The 21,250-nt window shown below is 49.7% G+C and overlaps 2 protein-coding genes across 4 annotated transcripts in view; both read right to left on the bottom strand.

Annotated features, from left to right (window-relative positions):
• Nucleotides 1–1,410: 1,410 nt before the first annotated feature.
• On the bottom strand, nt 1,411–12,289 carry DCAF7 (DDB1 and CUL4 associated factor 7). The gene is made up of 7 exons (XM_084222028.1): nt 11,852–12,289; nt 6,957–7,115; nt 6,528–6,639; nt 5,382–5,500; nt 3,707–3,916; nt 3,028–3,145; nt 1,411–2,564 (listed from the first exon to the last, which is right to left on the bottom strand). The coding sequence occupies exons 1-7, from the start codon at nt 11,987–11,989 to the stop codon at nt 2,392–2,394; spliced, it is 1,029 nt and encodes a 342-aa protein (XP_084078154.1). The 5' UTR covers nt 11,990–12,289; the 3' UTR covers nt 1,411–2,391.
• Nucleotides 12,290–13,283: 994 nt separating this feature from the next.
• KCNH6 (potassium voltage-gated channel subfamily H member 6) overlaps nt 13,284–21,250 on the bottom strand; it is a 32,890-nt gene continuing 24,923 nt past the window's right edge. For 2 of the 3 annotated variants that reach the window (XM_084222079.1, XM_084222078.1), the window contains 7 exons: nt 19,897–20,149; nt 19,314–19,507; nt 18,711–18,810; nt 17,798–18,085; nt 16,799–16,979; nt 15,288–15,486; nt 13,284–14,589 (listed from right to left, as the gene is read on the bottom strand). In XM_084222079.1, the coding sequence (XP_084078205.1) occupies nt 14,302–14,589; nt 15,288–15,486; nt 16,799–16,979; nt 17,798–18,085; nt 18,711–18,810; nt 19,314–19,507; nt 19,897–20,149 (1,503 nt within the window). In that variant the 3' untranslated portion in view covers nt 13,284–14,301. The remainder of the gene's footprint in view (nt 14,590–15,287; nt 15,487–16,798; nt 16,980–17,797; nt 18,086–18,710; nt 18,811–19,313; nt 19,508–19,896; nt 20,150–21,250) is intronic. The other variant, XR_014616781.1, reaches the window with a different exon arrangement.

Below are 21,250 nucleotides of genomic sequence, written 5' to 3' on the forward strand. Positions count from 1 at the left end.
CTCTTCAAGTCCCTAACAGGATTGTTTTCCAAGAGAAGCAGAATCTACCTGGCTATTCAGATCATGAGTTCCTTTACATAAGCTCTCTTCTCATCATCTTAGCATTTATCTTTGACTCATGCCATCTGTACAGGAATAAACTTGGAAGCAAAAAGGGGACATGGGAAGTACTAACATTGCAGGTAGTTCCCTCTTAGTAACAGCACGTTTTGCCTGCCATTTGTAATTAAACAGAGCATGACCAGCCTGTGAATGTATTTCAGATGACTCCTAAAGCTGTGAATGCCATTAGCCACTCCTGCTAAGAAAACCCCAATTTTTGCTTCATCCTATGTAAGTTTTTTCCAGTTTCAGATGAAGTGCTATTGCAAAAAGTGATTGTTTGGCTAACACTGTTCTGACATCTAGTTAAAGCCTGTCTGTGGAACACACTACTCTCAGTAGTGCTGCTAATAAGAAAAATTGACCTTCAAGTCAAATCAAGCTTTGTCAGAAATCCCACAACTGAACACACTGACAAAACATCAGCTTGAACAGTGTTAGTCTCTTGGTTCTCTGCTATCAAAAGGAGTGATGGAATACAGCTGCCCCTGATGAATTCCTATCAAATTCCTGAGGCAATGCTTTTCTGAGCTCCACAGTGAGAAGCAGCCTGCAGAAGAGCATTTCTCTATGTCCAGAATGACAAAACTTTGCAGATTCTGTTCTGTATTTGACAGTGTTCTCAGTGTCAGCTCCAGTGTTCCACAGCAATCGCCTTCCCAACTTGCCTTTCCTGCACAAACTGACAAGATGCAAGTTTGCCAGTGTCCTGCTATTTATAATCTGCCTGCAGTTGCAGGTGAATACTCATTAGGTGGAAAGAATTTTGATGGTTTCTGACATTTACATAGAAACTGGGCTGCACACCCTTCCAGACCAGCTCTGGCTGTCATGTCTTCATCAGAGAGCACTGCAGAGCCTTCAGCACAGGATCTGTGTTACAGTACGACTCCAACAAGGATTTTTATCTTGCCTAATCCACTCAGCTTTCATTGAACAGTATTATTGTAGAGTGATCCACTATTTCAAACAGAAGCCCTCTGGCACATCCCCCAAAGTCAGGAGGATGACAAATGCCAAACCTCGGCCTCAATGGCACAGCTTCTTTCCTTCCAGATCCACCTTTGGGCATCACATTAGGGAGTAACTTCTTTCAAAAAAACAGCTTTCTTTTGGATAGCAGACCAGCTCTTCTGAGTTGTCTTGTTCATTCAACAAGACCTGGCAGTATAAAGCAAATACACTTCACAAAAAGATTGCTTTGTACTCCCTTCAAGACCTCCCAGGAACACAGGCCAAACACTAACTCCAAAGTACAGCCTAACCACAAAATCTTGCTCATATTATTTGCCAATCAAGCAAGCTACAAAGTGTGAAACCATTTTATTTTGATTTAGATAAGGTAAGTCTTCCAAGGGGAAATAATTTGATTGGAAGTGTCAATCCCAAGGCCATTACAAATACATTTTTCAGGAATTGTTTACCTCCTGGGAGCTCACGTCATGCACAGATCTTTCTCAACCTATCACTGCTCTGTTTTCTAACACAACTGCAGGATACACACAAACTCAGTTAGAATTTAAAAATAAGACCTACCATAGTAACAACTGCCTTGAGCATCAGAAAAATGTAAAGAAATTGTGCAACAAGTACTTGTACTTCACAGCACCAGAAAATTCTGCCCAGGTCACCAGATACAGGGAGCCAAGGCAACAGTTAATTCTGGCAGGCCTTTACTGCCAGGGAGCCTGCAGTGTTACTGTGGTTTGTATCCATGAACAGGTCCTGCTTTGGACATTTGGAAGTGGATTACATATCAAAAGTAAGAATTAGGGAGAAAAACCTTACTCAATAGAAAGTTAGCCCAATATATAAAAAACATACAAACGTTTAAACAGTTTAGAGGCAGCAACAACAGGAATGATAAAGATTCCTGCCAAGGTGGCCGTTAACATCATTGTCTTTTTCCCCCCACCTTGTTTTGCACCTGCATCTATTAAACTGGTGGATGTGCTGCCTCAGCTGGCTGACAAACACATGGACATATGCAGCAACTTAAAAGCCTGCAAGCTTATTAATACAGTCAACAAACAAATATACAGAACTTTTACTGAGGGAAAAAGAATTTCACAAGAAAACCAGAACCCAGAAGTTCCAAGAGGCTCAGCACGTCTCTGCATTTTAGAGTCTTGAGAGACAGGAGACCCCTGCCATCCATTCTCGTAACAGTTTCTTGTAACAGTAGATGCAAAGCAACAACAGATACTGGCCACTTGACTGGTGGTGGTCTTACTTTAGAGGGGAGGGGGAAGGACACAGCCCTGCCTCACTGTGCATGAAGCTGCAAAGTTAGACTCTGAGGATCTCCAGGCAGTTGTTGTAGCAGATGGCTATCCAGTCTGGCTGGGTGGATGCCCACTGTACATTGTTGATCTCTCCCTCGGCTGTGTAGGCCAGGATGGGGTCCTCAATGGCACGAGGCATCTGCTGGATGTCCCAGATGAGAGCCTGGTGATCATCAGCTGCACACAGACAACAAATGCAAGTACAGTCAGAGTGTAACAGCATCTCCACATGTCCCTAAGGAGCCAGGTAAGACATGGCTGCTCCAGTCCTGATCCATATTCAAGCCAGATACAACAACACCATTATGCTCCAACAGAATAAACTTGGATCATTATACATTATCCAAGACAGAGCTGATAAAAAAATGATCAGTGGAACTCATAACAGCAGAAAACATTTAAGAACTGCATTACAAAAAAGCTAAGGAGCATTAAAATAACAGGAACTTAGCCAGAGCCAGTGCACAGTTTGGGTACTGGGCTCACCACTTCCACACAAACTCCAGTAGGTGTCTATTTCTGTAACATTTTAGGAAAGTCACCTAATAAAGAGCTTCTAATTTGCAAATATTCTTTAGCAAAAGGCAGGCAGAGAATTGCATATACTTTAGGATGAGATTCCCCTGTAGGTGACACTTACCTGCTGTACAGATGTGGCAGGAAGAGTGAGGTGCCCAGGCAATTCCATTTACACATGCTCTGTGGTTGTTTAACCTGGCAACGGGGGTGCAGGGAACTCTGACATCTAGAATCACAACCTTCAGAAAAAAAAAACCAGCTACATGAATAAAGTGCATTTTTAAAAGTTAATTTATTCCAAATACAAAATATTTTGAGGTAAGGCTATAAACATGGCTCTTATGTGTAGGCAAGCAAACCCTGCTCCTAAAGAACAGCTTCCAGTTGGTCAGTGTGCCGTGTATCAAAAGAAGTCAGACTTCACAGGGGTCTTGTGAGTTAGGCCACAGTGACAAACAAACTGTGCTTCCCTGAAGCAGCCTTGGTAACAAACTAAAACTGGACTGGCAAAGAACAAAGTGACTCAAACAACTGCAGTTAAGATATCAGGTGAAAATTATTGCCCAACTGCTCACGGACCCCTCTTAAAAATCAGCTGAAATATATACAAGCCATAAAGGTCAAATTTATAATCCCAAAATCACTTCTTTAACTCCACAGTGCACTAAGAACTGGTCCTTAATCATACTTCAGGTACTACCACTGCCCCCTTGCCATAAATACCGGGGTATAAATTAGTACCAAGCCACCTGCCCCAGAAAACCCCATCAGCAGGTAGGGGAGAGGAGCTGCTGCCTCACCTCCATGCCATCCATGGCCATTGTGGCCAGATAGTTGGGGTCCTGCTTGTTCCAGCAGAGCCGCAGCAGCGGGTGGTGCTGGGGGTCCTCGTAGATGATGGTGCTGTGCTCCAGGTGCCGCAGGTCGAACATCCTGACCGAGCCGTCGGCGCCCACCGAGGCGAACATGTCCCTGCCGCCACCCGCGCGGCTGAAGGCGATGTCGTACACCTGCGGGCACAGCACGGCACAGCTGGCACCGGGCACAGCACAGGTGACACCTGGCACAGCACGGCTGACACCTGGCACAGCAGAGCATGGCACAGCTGACACCTGGCACAGCACAGCATAGCTGACACCTGGCACAGCACAGCTGACACCTGGCACAGCATAGTAGAGTACAGCACAGCTGGCACCTGGCACAGCACAGCATGGCATAGCTGACACCTGGCACAGCCCAGTACAGCACAGCTGGCACCTGGCACAGCATGGCACAGCACAGGTGACACCCAGTACAGCACAGCTGGCATCTGGCACAACACAGCATGGCATAGCTGACACCTGGCACAGCACAGTACAGCACAGGTGACACCCAGTACAGCACAGCTGGCACCTGGCACAGTACAGCATGGCATAGCTGACACCTGGCACAGCACAGAACAGTACAGCTGGCACCTGGTACAGCACAGCACAGTACAGCACAGTACAGCTGACACCTGGCACAGTACAGCACAGCACAGCTGACACCCAGCACAGAACAAGAAATTGTGCAACAAGTACTTCACAGCACCAGAAAATTCTGCCCAGGTCACCAGATACAGGGAGCCAAGGCAACAGTTAATTCTGGCAGGCCTTTCCTGCCAGGGAGCCTGCAGTGTTACTGTGGTTTGCATCCTGACACCCAGCACAGCCCCTCAGTGCTTCATGCTCCCTGCAGCTGCTCAGCTATTGTATTTGCAGGGAATGCCCCAATGAAGGCAGGAATGATGAATTTGATTTAATGTTTTTAGAAGATTAATTTATTACTTTATAATACTATATTATGTTAAAGAGTACTATAAAATACTAAAGAATACAGAAAGGATACTTCCTGAATGCTAAAAAGATAATAATGAAAACTTGTGACTCTTTCCAGAGTCTCAACACAGTTTGGCCCTGATTGGTTAATGAGTCAAAACAACTCACACTAGAATTCAATGAAACAAATCATCTGTGGGTACAATCTCCAAACACATTCCAAATGATCAAAACACAGGAGAAGCAAATGAGATAAGAATTGTTTTCCTTTTCTCTGAGGCTTCTCAGCTTCCCAGGAGAAAAATCCTGGGCAAAGAGATTTTTTCAGAGAATGTGAATGCCATACTCAGCCACTCGCCAAAAAGAGGCGTTTCTTGCCTTTGATATGAAATTGATTTAAAGTCTAATTTGATGGTTTAGCTAATTTTTCTACAATATTCTGGAGCACAATCTGTTAAAACAAGCATGTTCTTAAGAGTCTATGATGAGTGAAAAGAATTGTTTTGATAGCCAGCAGTATTTAGGTACTCAAAACTGTACATAATTTTAGAAAAACTGTATACACACTTACATAAATTATCTTTTTGAATCATTAAATTGCTCAAGGAAAAAGAGAAGTTCTGTTCATTTTCTACTGCTTTTAGAAGATGCAATGTAAACAATCAAAACCCCACATCACCTCTTTGTCATGTGCAATAAGCTGGGTCTTCACGTGGCCAGACACCAAATTCACTCTTCCCAGAACCTGTCCTGTCTCCAGACCCCAAATAGTGCAGGTTGTGTCAATACTAGAGGTACCTGAAACAAAACCACTTCTATTAGCAAAATTATTATTGTCACAAATGATTCAGTCACTTCCTGGGTTAATGTAACATTCCCCCAACATCTACAGATCAAAATAGCCATGAGAACAGCATAGAACTAAAATCAAGAATGTCAAACAGCCAGCAGTCTTCCATGCATTTAAATGACCCAAACCTTTTAACTGCAGAAATAGCCTTCCACACAGGAATAAAGTGTAAATAGCTCATCTGCTTCAATCTATTCCAAAGCCTGATGCAACTCTGAGATCAGCTTTCCCATCCTGTACATCTCTTGTGTGTGCCAAACCCCAAATTCAATCAGTGTTTTGATGGCGTGTTATTATTAATTGATTGCTGACATGGGCTGAAGGTGGGGTTAGCACTAAAGCTCTTAAGAGATGAGACATGTAACACACAAAAAATAAATAATGTAGTAAATAATTACTAGGACATATTATCACTGTTAATCTCTGGGCAAATCCCCCTGACAAAAATGGCTGTTCTCTTCTGGGAAACAAACCTCTGCATCCTGCATTGACAATTTGTCCCGTAGGCTATAATTAAACCTTAAGTGTTCAGCCCCCTCCTCCAACTGAATTAAGGACTCTTGGCTCTCCTCCTGCTGCTGAAATGGCTCCACAAAACACCCAGCTCAGTGCACAGTTTCAAATCTACTCCAGAACACCCTGAAATAAGGCACAGAGCTGATGGACATCCTTAGTCAGAACTGCAACAGCAGCTCACCAGCCCTGAAGGCCAAGACTCCCTATCCCCAAACGTCCCTAGTCCAACCTGAGTGACCATTCTGCACTGAACAGGGCACCTTTCAATGAAAAGTCCCCATGAGATGATTGTTTTCATTTTTTAATGTAAAACAACAGCAGTTTCTATGATGCAGCAGTCTGTGGTTAATTATCAGATTAACCAGTGGACATTGCAGTGACACAACAGCAGTTACAGCTCAGGCTTCATCAGATTCAATTAGAAAGTGTGCCAAAACCATAACATTTCATCAGTCTCACCTAACAGGTAAGGATCCACTTCATTCCAGTCAAATGATGTCAGTGGAGCACAGAAATCCGAGTTCTTGTTGTTGTTCAGCAAACACTCCAGCCGGGTCTCAGTTTCACCCACCTTTAGAGAAAATGAAACATCTGACTTAAAATGCAACATCACCTGACTTGTTTCCCTGGCACAAAACACTAGGAGTTCATCCTAGGTTTCTTTCCTCTCAGCTTTACATCCTTAAGCTCTGGAAAACACAGCCACCAGCTCCATTTTCAATAAGCTGATTAAACAGCAATTGCCACGATAATTCTGCTTCTCTTATAGTCCTCATATAGCCACATTATTGCAGTCAAGAAAATCTTGTCTTGAGTGAAAAAGAGATCAATCAAGATATAACACAATTCAGTTCATGGTTCATCTTTTCCTAGGGAGGATTTACTCACTCTCCACACTCGCAGGTAGTCACCACTGGTGGCCAACAGGTCTGGGTAGACTCCCTTGGTGTCTGGGATCCACATCAGCTTTGTGGTGGGGTAGGGGTGATCAAAGGTGTTCCTGCAAATGAATTCTGAGCTCTCCTCATCCAAACCAACAAGCTGCACCTGTGAGAAACCATATTTAAAAGAAAACATTTAATCAAAATACTAATTTCTAATAACAGCATTAAGACTGAGTGTGTTTCAGGACATTTTCTGTCACCTCAAGGATGACACAAAAGGATCATCATGTCAATGAAATGAGAAATCGTTGGAAGTGCTGCTGGGGCATATAAGAAAAGAGAATATCCATAATCACAGAGTCCTTTGATTTGAAGAGATGATCCCAAATGAACTGCAATCCAATCCTAAAGGATTAAAGACCACCCTTCTCTTTTCCACATTGCAAAGCCCAGTTTAAATCACAGACTTAAACTGCACAGACATTATTCTAATTCATCCTTAACTGAACTGATGCTGACAATGTCATCTTCAGAGAGCAAAACAAGCTGTAGTTTGCACAGTTAAAGTGCATATCATGGAATTCTTGGCCATAACCTTGCAGACTGTGATGGATCATGTCAGGTAGCTGGCAAGCTTTTTCAGCACCACATGACCCTAAATGTTCTGTCACAAGTGCATGAAAAACTCATAAATTACTCACATCAGAGAGGAAGAAAGTAAAACAGAATTCAAACTTAAAAAAAAAATACTGGGGAGCTAAAAATGGTTACATAATTATTCAAATGTTTTGTGTGAACAGACCAAGAAAGCAGGTCTACTGAAAGATTCTAGGTAACTGAATTCCAAATTAGAATTTTTGCACAATGATGTGCAAAAAACTTGCCCCATTCTGAGAATGATGCAAAACAGAGCAAACAAGAAACTATCTCCACACAGCCTGGTCATCACAGCACCTGAAGTAATGCTTGAAGTCCCAGACATGATGTTATTAGAAAAATATTGACATGTCAGAAAGTGTCCAGAGAACAAAAGGTGCTGGGAGGACTTGCTCAACCTGCAGTGACTACAGGACCCAAACAGGATGAAAGTCCCACTGTGAGAAATGCTGCTCAAACACAAACATTAAGGGGACAACTCATTGCAATTAGTTTGTAAGCTGCTCACAGTAGGAATTTCCTAGTACTTTCCACACAGCAGCTTCCTCTTGGGAACAGTAGTTTAATGGACTTTTTTCTAAGATCTTTATCTGAAAAAATCCTAAATTTATGCTTATCCTGGGATAAGCAATTTGTCTAATAAACTACACATTTCAGCTAGATGGGAAATTGATCATATTTTTTCCCCCATAACAGAAAACCAACAAATGCTTCTGTTGATCTTAAAATCTAATTAATTTGCGGTTTTATGAGCTTATTTAGAGATTCTCTGAAATGCAAAGCCTTGCCCCCGCCATGAGAAGCTCCTTTCCATCTCATAGCAAACACTAAAAGATGTAGCCAAGTATGCTTCCAAAAACTGAAATACAACCTGTCTTGCCCTCTCTTTATTACAACTACTCCTTACTTCACACTCTAATATAAATCAGTCAAAAATCTCCCAGACTTCCAAAGTGATTGACAAATAGCTTTCTAACTCCTTTAGGGATCAGAAGTACTAAGCAGATTTTACAAAGGAAGCAACTTGTCCTTGGTGATAGAAAATCTTGTGGCAAGGTTAGGATCAGAAGACAAATGACCTCTAATCATTTCTCCTTTGCTTATGCTGTTTTCCACTCAACATGAGTGCATTAATCCTACACAAAGCAATCAACATCCTGATCACCAGAAGCAAATCTCAAACAGCAAAGGATCCCCTTTCACTGGTGTTAATGTAAATATTCCTGCACTGCATATTCCCATTTAACCCCTCCTCAGACCTTATGATGAAGCAATTCAGCAATCCAGTATCTCTGATCTTTGACATATTTAGGTGCAGGCTGGGTTAGGGAACAGAAATTGTATTATCATCACCAGAGCTGCTGCAGCTCAGGTGCCTGCCCAGCCCTCAGAGCTGGAGCAGCTGGCAGTGACTGCCAGGGGGAGCAGGAGGAATGCTTGAGAAGCTCTGCTCTTCCAAGCTCTGCAAATTCAGAGCTGTGACTCTTCTCTCAGGACTCGATCACACAGAGTCATTGCAGAACCCCTCCACTCATCCTCTCGTGCAGGCTGAACACGAGGGGATAGAATATGGAATTCTTTCTAGGATGCTGCTTATGGAATTCTTTCTAGGATGCTGCTTATATCAGAGCCCTGTCTGTCCCTTCTGCAAGTGAGGCAAGAATGCTGCTGCACAAAGGAGTGCCTCAGGTCCAGCCCAGGTAAGACTGAGGTAATGCCTACGGGAAAGTATCTGTCAGTCTGGATACAATTTGAACCATTCTGCATCTCCCTGTAAATCCTTTCAGTAAGAAAATGAGGATCAGCATCTTCAGTCTCAACTAGTTTTGTGATTATGCCATGACAGTAGCTAGGAATGCTAAGTATTTATTTGTTGCTCCAACACCTTGAGATAGGAAAATCCACATCTAATTTTAGCATATTATAATCCAAGCACTTATCAACATAAAGCATAATTGCAACAGTGCATGTCAGTAAAGAGCTGCCTTTAATCAGCATTCCTTATCTTCTAAAAAAATCCCATCTCCAACTTGATACTAAAGAATCAGAACTAAATGATGCAGAATTTGGTCACAGCTTCTTTTTCTTATATGGTTGGAGGAACAGTGAAGTCCACAGTAGTTTGAAAACCCCCAAAACTTTAATTAGATTAAATTAGTAACTACCCAAAATGACATTTCACAATTATTTTAGGGTCATGTACAATCAGAAAGATGTCACTGCACCAATTAATCTCCAGCATTCAATCAATTTTTCTTTGCAGTGCTAGATCTCACAGAACAAATGACCTTCTGGCAGAAGAACTGCCCTGAACCCTCTTTGTCTGAGGTGGAAATCTGAGAAGCACCTGGTCAGAACCTGTCCGTCTGCTCCAGCGCCGGGAGCGAGCTGTGTACACCACAACCTCTACTGTCTAATAAACTGGATTCCAGTTTTGTCTTGCAGATAGATCCCAAAAATCAGCCTTTCCTGGTGTTTTACACAGATATCTCCTGATCCATGAAGGCACAGCCAGGAGCATGTGGAGCATTTTAAATAGTAAGACCTACCCTCCCATAGTGACACTGATCCATGGGGGATTACAATGTCTCACTGCAGTTTCCCAGTCCAAGAATTTTAGGAAACACCACCTCAAATTATTTAATTCCTCCATCCAGAGCAAGGCATCTGTCTTCTTGTAGCAGTGATTTGATCAGTGAAGGTGGACAAGCTGAAACAAAACTTGCTGGGGTTCAAACAGGTCTTGGCAAGCAGCTTCAGTCTTTGCCCCAGAGCCCATTAATGTGGTGGCTGACAGGGTTAGCAGATTTGCTCTTTTACCTTCTCAGAGTACAGACTACAAAAATGTTTCCAAGTTGGTCTTTGAACAAATTGGAAGTTCTCAAGCTCAGGCCCTGCCTGTCCCCAGCAGCATTCCCAGAAGCACAACACTCTCCAGGAAAAGGACACAACTCTCACACAGGGCTCACGTGCCTGAATTACAGCGTGTTCAGCAAAGCCCACGTCGAGAACTGCTGCAGGGGCAGTGATCTAACCACCCTAAGAGATGTCACCCCAGCCACTCCCTGTCACCACACCCTTGCACAGAGCCCTATCCCCAACACCAACTTTCTGATGGTATTTTCCACAATCTCCATTAAACACCTTGACAAGGCTACAAAGCTACATGCTATCAACCAAGCTCTCAGGGCAAACCTTGAGTTTCACAGAAATTTCAGGATGCTCTATAACTTCATCCATCTTCTCATCTCTCTCCTATTTCTATGTAATTCATTATAGCAAACCAGCACCTTGAAGGCTGTTCAGAAGTGACTGCATATGTTCTGAGAGATGAACACAGTCTCTGTTAGAAGTGTGACATTCTTCACTTACACTTTGCAGGGAAACACTGAAGATACAATCTCATGCCTCATTACACCCTTGTTCTCAAGGAAAAGTACTGAGGAATCAATACAGAGAGTGGTTTATATACTCTGAGAAAAGTTATCACACACAAGCCCTCCACAGCAAGAAAGTACAATGAGAACAGCACATTTCCAGCACAGTCTCAGACACCCTGTACACCACAGAATCACAGGGGCTGGAAAGGAACTCTCGAGCTCATCCAGTCCAATCCCCTTTTCCAGGGAGAGTAACCTGGCTCAGGTGACACAGGAACACATCCAGGTGGGTTTGGAATGTCACCAGAAAGGGAGACTCCGCAAGCTGCTTGACTAACCTGTTCCACTGCTCTGTCACCCTCCATGGAAAGAAGTTCTTCCTCAGATTGAGGTGTATTCTTTATATCTATAGGCATATATATGTACAAACCTCAGTCCTGGCCACGAACTTTCCTTTGCATTGACCAAAATGCCAAACAAGCCCAAGCCAGAGGACCTTGTTTTATTTCTAAAGCAGCAGCATCCAGACTCATCTCATATTCACACCTTTAGTTCCCAGCTCTTTACACCACAGAGAACTCACAGCACACGGTGCTTATACGGCTGAAGTCAAGCCAATCGTTAATGCCGAAGATCAGAGGTCACGGCAAGCCCTGCAGCAGCGTTATCCCAAAACCAGCAGCACCCAGGGCTCTTCCCAGCGCAGCCCCGGGCTCGCCAGAAGGAGACCAGACCTGGTCCAGCGCCTGCACTTCGGGGGGCACCTGAGGGCTCTGCACAGCTGCCCCTCGCCCAACCCAAGGCCGGGCTGAGGCGGGCCAGCCCCGGTTCTGCCCCAGTCCCTGCGCCCACCGCTGCCCACCTTGTTGTTGTACTCCTCTACGAAGCTCCCCAGCGCCAGGCGGAACCGCTTGTCGGGCCGGACGCTCCAGTTCATGGCGTACACGGTCCAGGGCGCCTCATATTTGTAGATCTCCTTCCGCTTCCCGTGCAGCGACATGGCTGGGCCGGGGGGCCGCGGGCCTGGCCCGGGGAGCGAGCGGGGGAGCCCGGCTGGAGCGAACGGGGAGGCGGGGCGGGCCGGCGGGAGGCTCAGCGCGGCCCCCGGGACGGGGAGCGGAGCAGGCACGGCACGGCACGGCCCCCTGGGTGCCGGGGAGCGGGGAAGGCTCGGCTCAGCTCTCGGGACGGCGGGGAAGGCGCGGCTCGGCCCCCGGGGGAACGGGGAGGCCCCGGCTCGGCCCCCGGTCCCGGCCCAGACCCGGCGGCGGCAGCAGCGCTGAGGCCGTTTGGGACTCGGCCTCTCACACAACGGGAACGGAAGCCACGCGGGGAGCCCCGCCCACTGCGCGCGGGTTGGATGTCTTGGCTGTCATTTAGAGAGCCGGCTGCCTATTGGGTAATCTGCCTGTGCCCTCGGCCCGTTTCGGTTTTCTATTGGCTGCTTTGCCCTTCACTCCAAACGGACGCTCGCGCTCTGGCCGGGGTAACCTACGGCTGCGTTTGGTCCCGCCTAGGAGGGCGGGCGCGCTCGTTGTCGACATCTTATTGGCTACCCGGGGTCGCAGTGACTGGAGGCGGGATCTTGAGCCCTTATCGGTGATCGATTGGCTGGCAGTGATGTCAATCACGCCAGCCCGAGGCGGGTGGGGCCACTTCAGGCTGTCGAGTGTACCCCGAGTTCGAGTCCCGCCTCGGCCGAGTGACGGACGGGCTCGGGCTTATCTCTAATTAACGAGAGGTTAATTATAGTGCTTATTTTTGGAAGGAGCCCTGGCGTGTACTCGGAGCCTTACTGAGAGAAGGGGTGCAGCCGGCTCCCCAGGGAGCTCCTGGCTATGCCCGGCATCCCGCTGGAGGCGGAGCGAGGCTGACGGGATCCCCGCGGGGGCGCGGGGCCGGCTGGGCTCGGCGATGCGCGGTCCCGGCCCCAGCCCCGGGATCCTCCCGTGTCCGCTCCGCGGGGTGCAGGGCCCCGCTCTGGGCAGCGCTCTGCTCCTTCTAGTCCTGCTCGCTGCAAGGACTCGTGGTCCGAGCTCTGCCTGAGTTGTGGTTGTGTGACCATTTCTCATTCACAGCTGCCTGGGCTTGTAGAAAAGCTTTTCCAAATTACTGCAGAGCCTCCAGTGCATCCCTTCGGGAAGGGATTGTTCGGCTAAGCCCCTGCAGGCTCCACCCTTGACCTGACTGCAGGTGGGCTCTGCCAGCCCCACCTGGGTTTGACCGCAGCCTTTTTGGCCTGGGATGAATCCATGGACGCTCCCAACCAACACAGCCGTAATTCACATCAGGTGCCAAAAACATCTTTATTAGCAAAGTGTACACTAAAACTCCGGAGGAAGAGCTGCTCACAGTTTGACTACTCTCGGAGGGAGCTCGATACATTACTGGAGCTGGCGGCCTAGGACTATCACAGCGTCTACCCGAGCGAGCGGCGAGGCGGCAGCGCTACGTGGGCTTCTCCTACGGACTCTGCAGAGAGAAGGGCTGGGCAGGAGGGAGCACCTATGGAACCCTTATCAAAAGAGAGAGCCTGGGACGGGGGACTGGACACTCTGGGGCTTTTCAGCTTTCTGGGATTGTGCTTTTGAATTTTGTGCTTTATGCCCAGGCTGGTAACGAGTTGGATTTAGCTGGGGAGCTGTGGGATGCGTGTTGGGGTTTGCAAGGTGTGATCAGCCTTGCTGGAGGACTCGTGCTGAAGCAGGCTGAGGTGGCAGGGGCTGTTGGCCCTTCACTTCTCAGTGGCAATCAAGTAGGACAAGCTTCTGTCCTCTGTCCTTGTCCTGGGCTTGTCACCTGCAGTTTTCCCTGGACCACACAGTGGAGATCTCACACTCCTCCTGTTGTGACCACCCTTCTGTAAGACCTGCTGGCTCTGCTGGGCTGAGCCTTGTACCAACACAGTGGTCCCTGCTCCAGAGGTTTCCAGCCCAGCAGCCTCACAGCCCAGAGCCCTGGATGTGCTCCCCTGTGGTTGCTGTGGCTCGCTTGGCTTGTGCCCTTCTCGAGAAGAAGCCTTGGCAAGGAGGAGGTGGTGGCCTAGGAGGTGGCCTAACCAGCTCGGTGGTGGCTGTAAGAACTGTTCTAGGTTCACTCTAATGTGCAAATGAAATCTACTCTATGGGGACCGCTGGAAAACGTTGACCTCGGAAGCCAGCCACTCTATACTTCCTGTCACGGTGGCAGAAGATAGCTACAAATTATACCCCTGAGCCAATGGCATTGTCCAATGTCTTACCCTTGCAGTCAAAATCAACATCAACTGGCCGGGCTTGCAGTTGAGGTTCCTCTTGACTGGCCCCCACGTCTCTAACTTGCAGGAAGCACGGGGTCGGAGAGGTGTCTCTGAATGTCCTGGTGCTCGGAAGATGCCTCCAAGTGCTCAGGGAGGGAAGGGAAACGAGAGCCCCGTGAGAGTCCCTGGGTGTTTGGTGCCCTTTGGTGGGGAGGCTCTGGGCTCGGGAGAGGTGGGGAGTGATGCTCCTGCTCGGAGTAGACGGTCAGGGTTTTGTCAGATGACGCAGACAGCTGCATCCCGCTTGACAAGGAGTCCCTGGATTTCAAGTGGAACTTTTCTACCTCCGTGTAGCTCGGGCTCTGGTGGGAAACGAGGCATTGTATGAGTTATGGTAAACAAGCAAAACAAAGTAGCCACACTCTCTCTCCTCATCAGACTTGGAGCCTTGTCACAGACATGTTTTATGAAAAAGAAGCTGAGAGGCCTCAGGAACAAAAGGTAAACAGTGATTACCTGTTGCTGTGGAATGCAACAGATGGATCTGGGATTGGTCTCATGTGGTTGTTTCTAATTAATGGCCAATCCCAGTCCAGCTGTCCAGACTGTCTCAGTCAGTCCAGGCCTTTGTTATTCATTCCTTTTCTATTCTTAGCCAGCCTTCTGATGAAATCCTTCCTTCTATTCTTTTAGTATAGTTTTAAACATAATATAGATCATAAAATAATAAATCAAGCCTTCTGAACATGGAGTCAAGGTTCTCATCTCTTCCCTCATCCTAAGACCCCTGCGAACACCGTCACAGAGCCTCGTCAGGCTCCAAGCCCGAAAATGTTATTTTTCACTTGAGGAAGCCTCAGAGCAGAGGAACCCACTTCCTTCCCTACTGATGGGGCAACCTGGCCGCGTTGGGGATGGCAGCTGTGCCCCAAAACCAGCGATGCTCTGGGCAGATCTGCTTTGCTGGCACCCACGAGTGTTTGGCTGTGCCTTGCCTGGAGAGAACTCGGGGCTGGGGCAGAAGGACCTGGCGGGGGCTGAGCCAGCAGGGTGGCCTCACCTGCTCCTGGGTGGGCAGCTCCTGGTCCTGCAGAGGTGCACAGGGGGCGAGGGGCTCCAGGCTCCGCGGGACGATGCCGTACATGGCCAGGCTCTGGGAGCTGGGAGAGATGGGGCTGTAGGCGGGTGGCACTTGGGACAGCTGGCGCTGCAGGAGCTGCAGGATTACATGAATGTCTGACGACATCCTGGACTCCAGCCTGGGGACAGAGCAGCCAGAGAACCCTTTTGCATCCTGCAGCAGGGCAGGGGAGGCACTGGGAGGAGGCGCCAATCCCGCTACCCTAGGGCAGTGATGCTTTGCCTGCTGCTTGTTGAGGTTTTTAGAGAGCTTCAAACCGGCACTGCCAGGGAGAGATCAATCCTGCCATCTCTCTCCTGCCACACTCAATCATCCTCTGCCCAGTTTTATGTGGAGCCAAACTGGGATCTGGAGCGGGGATTTGAAAAAAGCTAAAATTACCCTGGAGGGGGGAAAAAATTGCAATGGTTAGTTTTAATCTGGATCAATTCTCCAGGCCAGCTGCCTATGCTGACAGATGGAGCAAGGCAGGTTAGTGCCAACCACTTTTAACTCAGGAACAGAAGAAAACAGAAAAGTAGAAGTCTCTTCTTTCTGCCTTGTCCTTGACTGAAGTGATCAGCTCTGGCAGGAGCTGTTCACTTGCAGGACACAGTCACAACATCACTGACAGAGTGGGCAGATCTGTCCCCCAGTGCTAGGATGGTGCACTGGAGAGACACCTAAACACAAGTGTGTGCTGAAATGAGCTCAACAAGGGCAGCAGAACCCACAGGATCAGCCTCTCATGTGGGTGCTGCCTGGGGACCTTAAACCTGCTCCTCCAGTGTGGGCTCTTCCTTCTCCTTCAAAAATCACAGAACAGTTGGGGTTGAAAGGGATCTTAAAGTTCATCCCCAGCCATGGGCAGGGACACCTTCCACTGTCCTGGGTTGCTCCAAGCCCCCTCCAACCTGGCTTGGAACACTTCAGCCACAGCTGCTCCGGGCACCCTGTCCCAGTCTCACCACCCTCACAGGGAAGGACTTTTTCCTAGGATTCAATCTAAGCCTAATCTCTGTCAGTTTGAAAAATAATTTTTTCTTTTTTAGAGGCCAGTGATGGTCATGACACTCATTTGCTCCAGCAAGAGGATGCTTGTAGGTCTGTGCAGCAGGAAGAGGGAAGAGGGGACCTGCAAAGGGCTCCAGTTGTTCCTGTGGATGGTTTAATATTTGCAGTTGCATTGAATTTGGAAGATGGCACTGTGGGACATCCTGGGGGTGGTGATAGATGCCAAGGGTGGTGGCACAGCAGCAGATGAGGGCTTGGGCTGCAGTCAAGGTCAGGACTTGCCCTTTGAGAAGCCCCTGCATTTGCAAAGCACTCCCACCCCCTTGCCATGAATGCAGTGTCCCAGGGGTTGCTGCACACAGAGCCCACTGCAGCCACCTCTAGAAAGCAGAAAGTGATGGCCCAGAGTTCCCCAGGTCCTCTCCAACCCTGCCCACCTGCTGAGCTGGGCCTGCAGGAGCTCCAGCCTGGACTCGATGTGCCCTGGCCTGCAGTCGCTGTGCAGGGGCACGTCCTGCGAGCTGTGCACCAGCGAGATGTGCTGCAGGGGCTCTGCAGGGTGGGCTGCCTGCCGGTCCTCCCAGAAGGTGAACATGTTGGGAATATCCAAGGGGGTGGCTGGAAGGAGAGGAGACATCTCAGCACTTGTCTTGCATCCTCCAGCCCCGCTGGAAGTGTGTCAGATTCTGTCACCTGACATAGATGGAGAGCCATCACCAACATACAACATGGAGCCACCACTGACACCATGGAGAGCTATTCCCACACACATGGAGAGCCATCCCCCACACACATGGAGAGCCATCCCCAACACACATGGAGAGCCATCACTGACATCTTGGAGAGCCATCCCCAACACACATGGAGAGCCATCACCCACACACATGGAGAGCCATCACCCACACACATGGAGCGGTATCCCCAGCACACATGGAGAGCCATCCCCAGCACACATGGAGAGCCATCCCCAGCACACATGGAGAGCCATCACCCACACACATGGAGAGCCATCACCAACACACATGGAGAGCCATCCCCACACACATGGAGAGCCACCCCCCACACACATGGAGAGCCACCCCCCACACACATGGAGAGCCATCCCCCAACATACACGTGGAACCCCCAGTGACATCATGGAGAGCCATCCCCAACACACATGGAGAACCATTCCCAACACACATGTGGAGCAACCACTGACACCATGGAGAGCCATCCCCCACACACATGGAGAGCCACATGGAGAGCCACCACCCTGACACACATGGAGTGGCACAGGAGGGACACAGCAGATCCAGCTGGGGACAAAAGGCAGCCAAGACCCTTGGCCTTGGAGTGTGGCTCCTCTCAAATGCACAAGAGCAGCTTGGCCCTGCTCCAAGACAAGGCCACCACACCCAAGCACGTCTCACCGCCCTCCTGCCAGCCCTGGGTACCTGTGTAGGACTGGCTGCTCTCTGCTGCCTGCTTGCCAACCTCGGTGTTGCCAGCGCTGGTGGTGATGAGGCTGAGCGAGGGCAGAGCCAAGTCATCCTTTTTGGGTGTGGGGAAGGGCTCAGCTTTCACAGGGCTGCCAGTCTTGGCCTCATCATCACTGGCCTGGGAGCAGGGAGAGGTGCTGCTGCCCAGGTCATCCCACTGGTCCTTACTCAGCGGCTCCTGCGGGTTGGTGAGCTCGGAGTAGGTGTGATACTGCTCTGCATCACAGATGCCCGTGTCTGGGTCTGTGGGACAGCACAGCAGGTCACTTTGGGGAGTACCACACATGAAAAAACAGCCCCCCATTCCCTCAGGACGGCTGTAGGGCTGGGGCACCCCAAGGGGAGGGAGGGGAGGCAGCTTGGGTGCCTGCAGGATGGCTTGTAGAGACAGAGTCACCATCAACCTCTGCTTTGGGGCACCTGCCCGGGTAGTAATGGATACTGACCCCACTGTCCTGGCCTGCAGGTGGGCTCTGCCAGCTCAGGGGCACTCACCAGGCTTGTTGGGCTGGCAGGGGAGTAGTGAATACTGACCCCACTGTGCCACCCTGCCAGCTCAGGGGCACTCACCAGACTCGTTGGGCTGGCAGGGGATAGTGAATACTGACCCCACTGTCCTGCCCTGCCAGCTCAGGGGCACTCACCAGGCTTGTTGGGCTGGCAGGGGGTAGTGAATACTGACCCCACTGTCCTGCCCTGCCAGCCCAGGGGCACTCACCAGGCTTGTTGGGCTGGCAGGGGGTAGTGAATACTGACCCCACTGTGCTGCCCTGCCAGCTCAGGGGCACTTACCAGGCTTGTTGGGCTGGCAGGGGGAGTAGTGAATACTGACCCCACTGTCCTGCCCTGCCAGCCCAGGGGCACTCACCAGGCTTGTTGGGCTGGCAGGGCGAGTGCTTGCGGCGGCGAGCCCGGCGGTAGGTGCAGTCGTACTCCTCGCTGAGGGGTGAGCGGGGAACGCTGTCTGCCTGAGGAACGAGAGGGGCTGCTCATCAGGGAAAGGCTGTCCTGTCCCTTCCGTGTGTGCCACGGGGGCTACAGCTCTTTCCATGTCCTCTGAAGGTGAAGCTACCTCTGTCTCTGCAGCGCTGCCCTGTCCCACCCAGTGCCTCCTGGACTGGTTTCAGATTCCTGAAGCTGTCCTTGCTGCTCTGAGACTGAGGTAAGAGTGTCAGGGCCATGGGGAGGGAAGGAGCACCCTGAGAAGTGGCAGGACATCCCAGAGTGGGACAGGACATGCAGGGAATTTTACTTTCTTGTCTATATTTCTTTGAAAAAAAAAATCAGGAAAGCACAAAGTTCAGTCACACTATAAAAGTAGACATGTCCTGCTGTGGGGGAATCATAACTCCCTGGAGAATGCCCATGGAAATGTGGCTGCTGCACTTCCTGACATCCTTGCTTCAGCCCTCCCACTTGCCAGATTTAAGCACTGACTGCATTTACTCCCCGGGGCAGCCCTGGCACTCACATCCCGTAGGTTGAAGGTGATCTCTAGGTTGCTCCAGAAGTTGTCAGAGAAGGCTGGGTACATGTCCAAGACCTCCAGCAGGTCCTCACGCTGGATCTTGTGCAAGTCACAGTAGGTCAGGGCCCTCACGTCGGCGTTGGACTTTCCTGGGCGGGCGTAGAGGCTGATGGGCTCCCCAAAGATGTCATTCTTCCCTGTGCCAAGAGACAGCTCATTATGGAGACGTGGGCACCCACTACTGCTCCAGCTCTTCTGGTCCAGCACCTCTTACTTTGAGGCCCAGCAAACCCAACCCTGACTGTGTGTGTTGGGGACAACACTGTGAAAGCCACCAGTGGTGGTGACACCAAGGCAGGGCAGTGGGTCATCAGTGATGGCTGGAGACTGCTGAGCCATGCCCTGCTCTTCTCACTCCTTTGCATCTCTCAGGGACCCTCCTTTCCCTGTCCACTGGCGTGGGGACCCATCAGATGCTGAGGAACAACCGGGGAAGTTCTTTACCCTCACCCTTCATCCCCTGCTCACTCCTCATCACCCTTTGCCCCTCGCCTGTCACCCCTCACAGAAGGAAGGACTTTTTCACCTAAGATGGCCACCACAATGTCTTCCCTGAGGATCTCAATGGAGCCCCGGGAGATGAAGTAGAGCGTGGTGAGGACGTCTCCGTAGTGCACCAGGGTGTCTCCGGGCGGGGCGTGAGTGGTCTTGAACTTCATGGCCAGGGCGCGCAGGCAGCCCTTGCTGGCTCCCCGGAAGGCTTTGCAGTTCTGCAGCAGCGTGCGGTTCAGGTGCAGGCAGATGTCGGCCTGCAGGCAGTCAGGGAAGCCCTTCAGCACCTGTGGAGAGCCAGGGAGAGATGCCATCATGCCACTGTCCCTGGGAGGGAACGCTGTGACAGAGCTGAGAGGCTGTGTGACGCTCAGCATGAGACAATGGGGACAAACAGGGAGACCGTGTGCCCGGAAAGCCAAAGGTGGGGGCATATTCCCATCCCTGGAAGTGATCAAGGCCAGACTGGATGGGCTTGGAGAACCTGGTCTAGTGGAAGATGTTCTTGCTCATAGCAGGGAGTGGAACAGTTTGAGCTTTGAGGTCCCTTCCAACTGTAAACCATTCTGTGATTCCGTGATTTCGATCATCTTTTGATCTTCCCTTGGTGGATCCCTGCCTGCCTGTCGCTGGCTTTTACTGCTTGTGGCTGGGGACAACAGCTCTCCCAAGCAATAATTAAAGTAACCATTTCAATCTATTTATACCCACTGGTGGCATAGCCCCTTTTTCATCTTTACACCCACTAATCTTGGATGAATGAGAGCAGAAACTGGCACAAAGAGCACAAAAACCTTAATTAAACAGCACCTGCCTGAATGCCAAGAAACAGCAGCGCAGGACAGTTGTGTGCACTGACAGCTAAATATACCTGTGCAAATACCTCATGTTGAACAAAAGCTGAATCTGAAGGTGACATCAAGGTAAAACTCACAATATGGAGAAAGCTGCTGCCACCAATGACTCATGGTGCCAAGGTGAAAACCACCTGGGTTTGGGTTTTTTTTGGAGAGCAGCATATGGCCCTGGGGTCCTCCTTGCTGTCCTCTTTGCTCACATCCCGCTGGTGGCCAAATCTGGAACAGCCATGCTTGGGCTGCTGAGCACGACTTGTTCCTGGCTAGCAGAAGTGTTTCCCTACTGGGAAATCAGGGGTGGACGAATTGATCAGGCTGTGGGGTGATTGATGAGATCACACCGTGTCTCTGCAGCAGCCAGCGGGAATTGCTGTGAGCGGCGGCACGGCTGAGCTGCAAGCTCAGCTCTCCCTGGGGATTTGTGACCTGGGTTTCTACTAAGCCAAGAGCATCCGTGCTTGGTAGGGTGGCACTGCTTCTCGTTATTGCCACTGATGTCCAGCCCAGGGGGTCTCCTCCACCTGAGAGGTT

This window comes from Fringilla coelebs, assembly GCF_963513975.1.
Source record: "Fringilla coelebs genome assembly, chromosome: 27".
NCBI classification, from domain to species: Eukaryota; Metazoa; Chordata; class Aves; order Passeriformes; family Fringillidae; genus Fringilla; species Fringilla coelebs.

What these genes read in the sequence shown, in the direction of transcription:
- DCAF7 (XM_084222028.1), bottom strand. Translation starts at nt 11,989, where the DNA reads ATGTCGCTGCACGGGAAGCGGAAGGAGATCTACAAATATGAGGCGCCC. An exon ending in TAGAGGAGTACAACAACAAG is followed by an intron (nt 7,116 to 11,851) that starts GTGGGCAGCGGT and finishes GGTTTCTCACAG; the next exon opens with GTGCAGCTTGTTGGTTTGGA. An exon ending in CTGCCACATCTGTACAGCAG is followed by an intron (nt 2,565 to 3,027) that starts GTAAGTGTCACC and finishes GTCTGTGTGCAG; the next exon opens with CTGATGATCACCAGGCTCTC.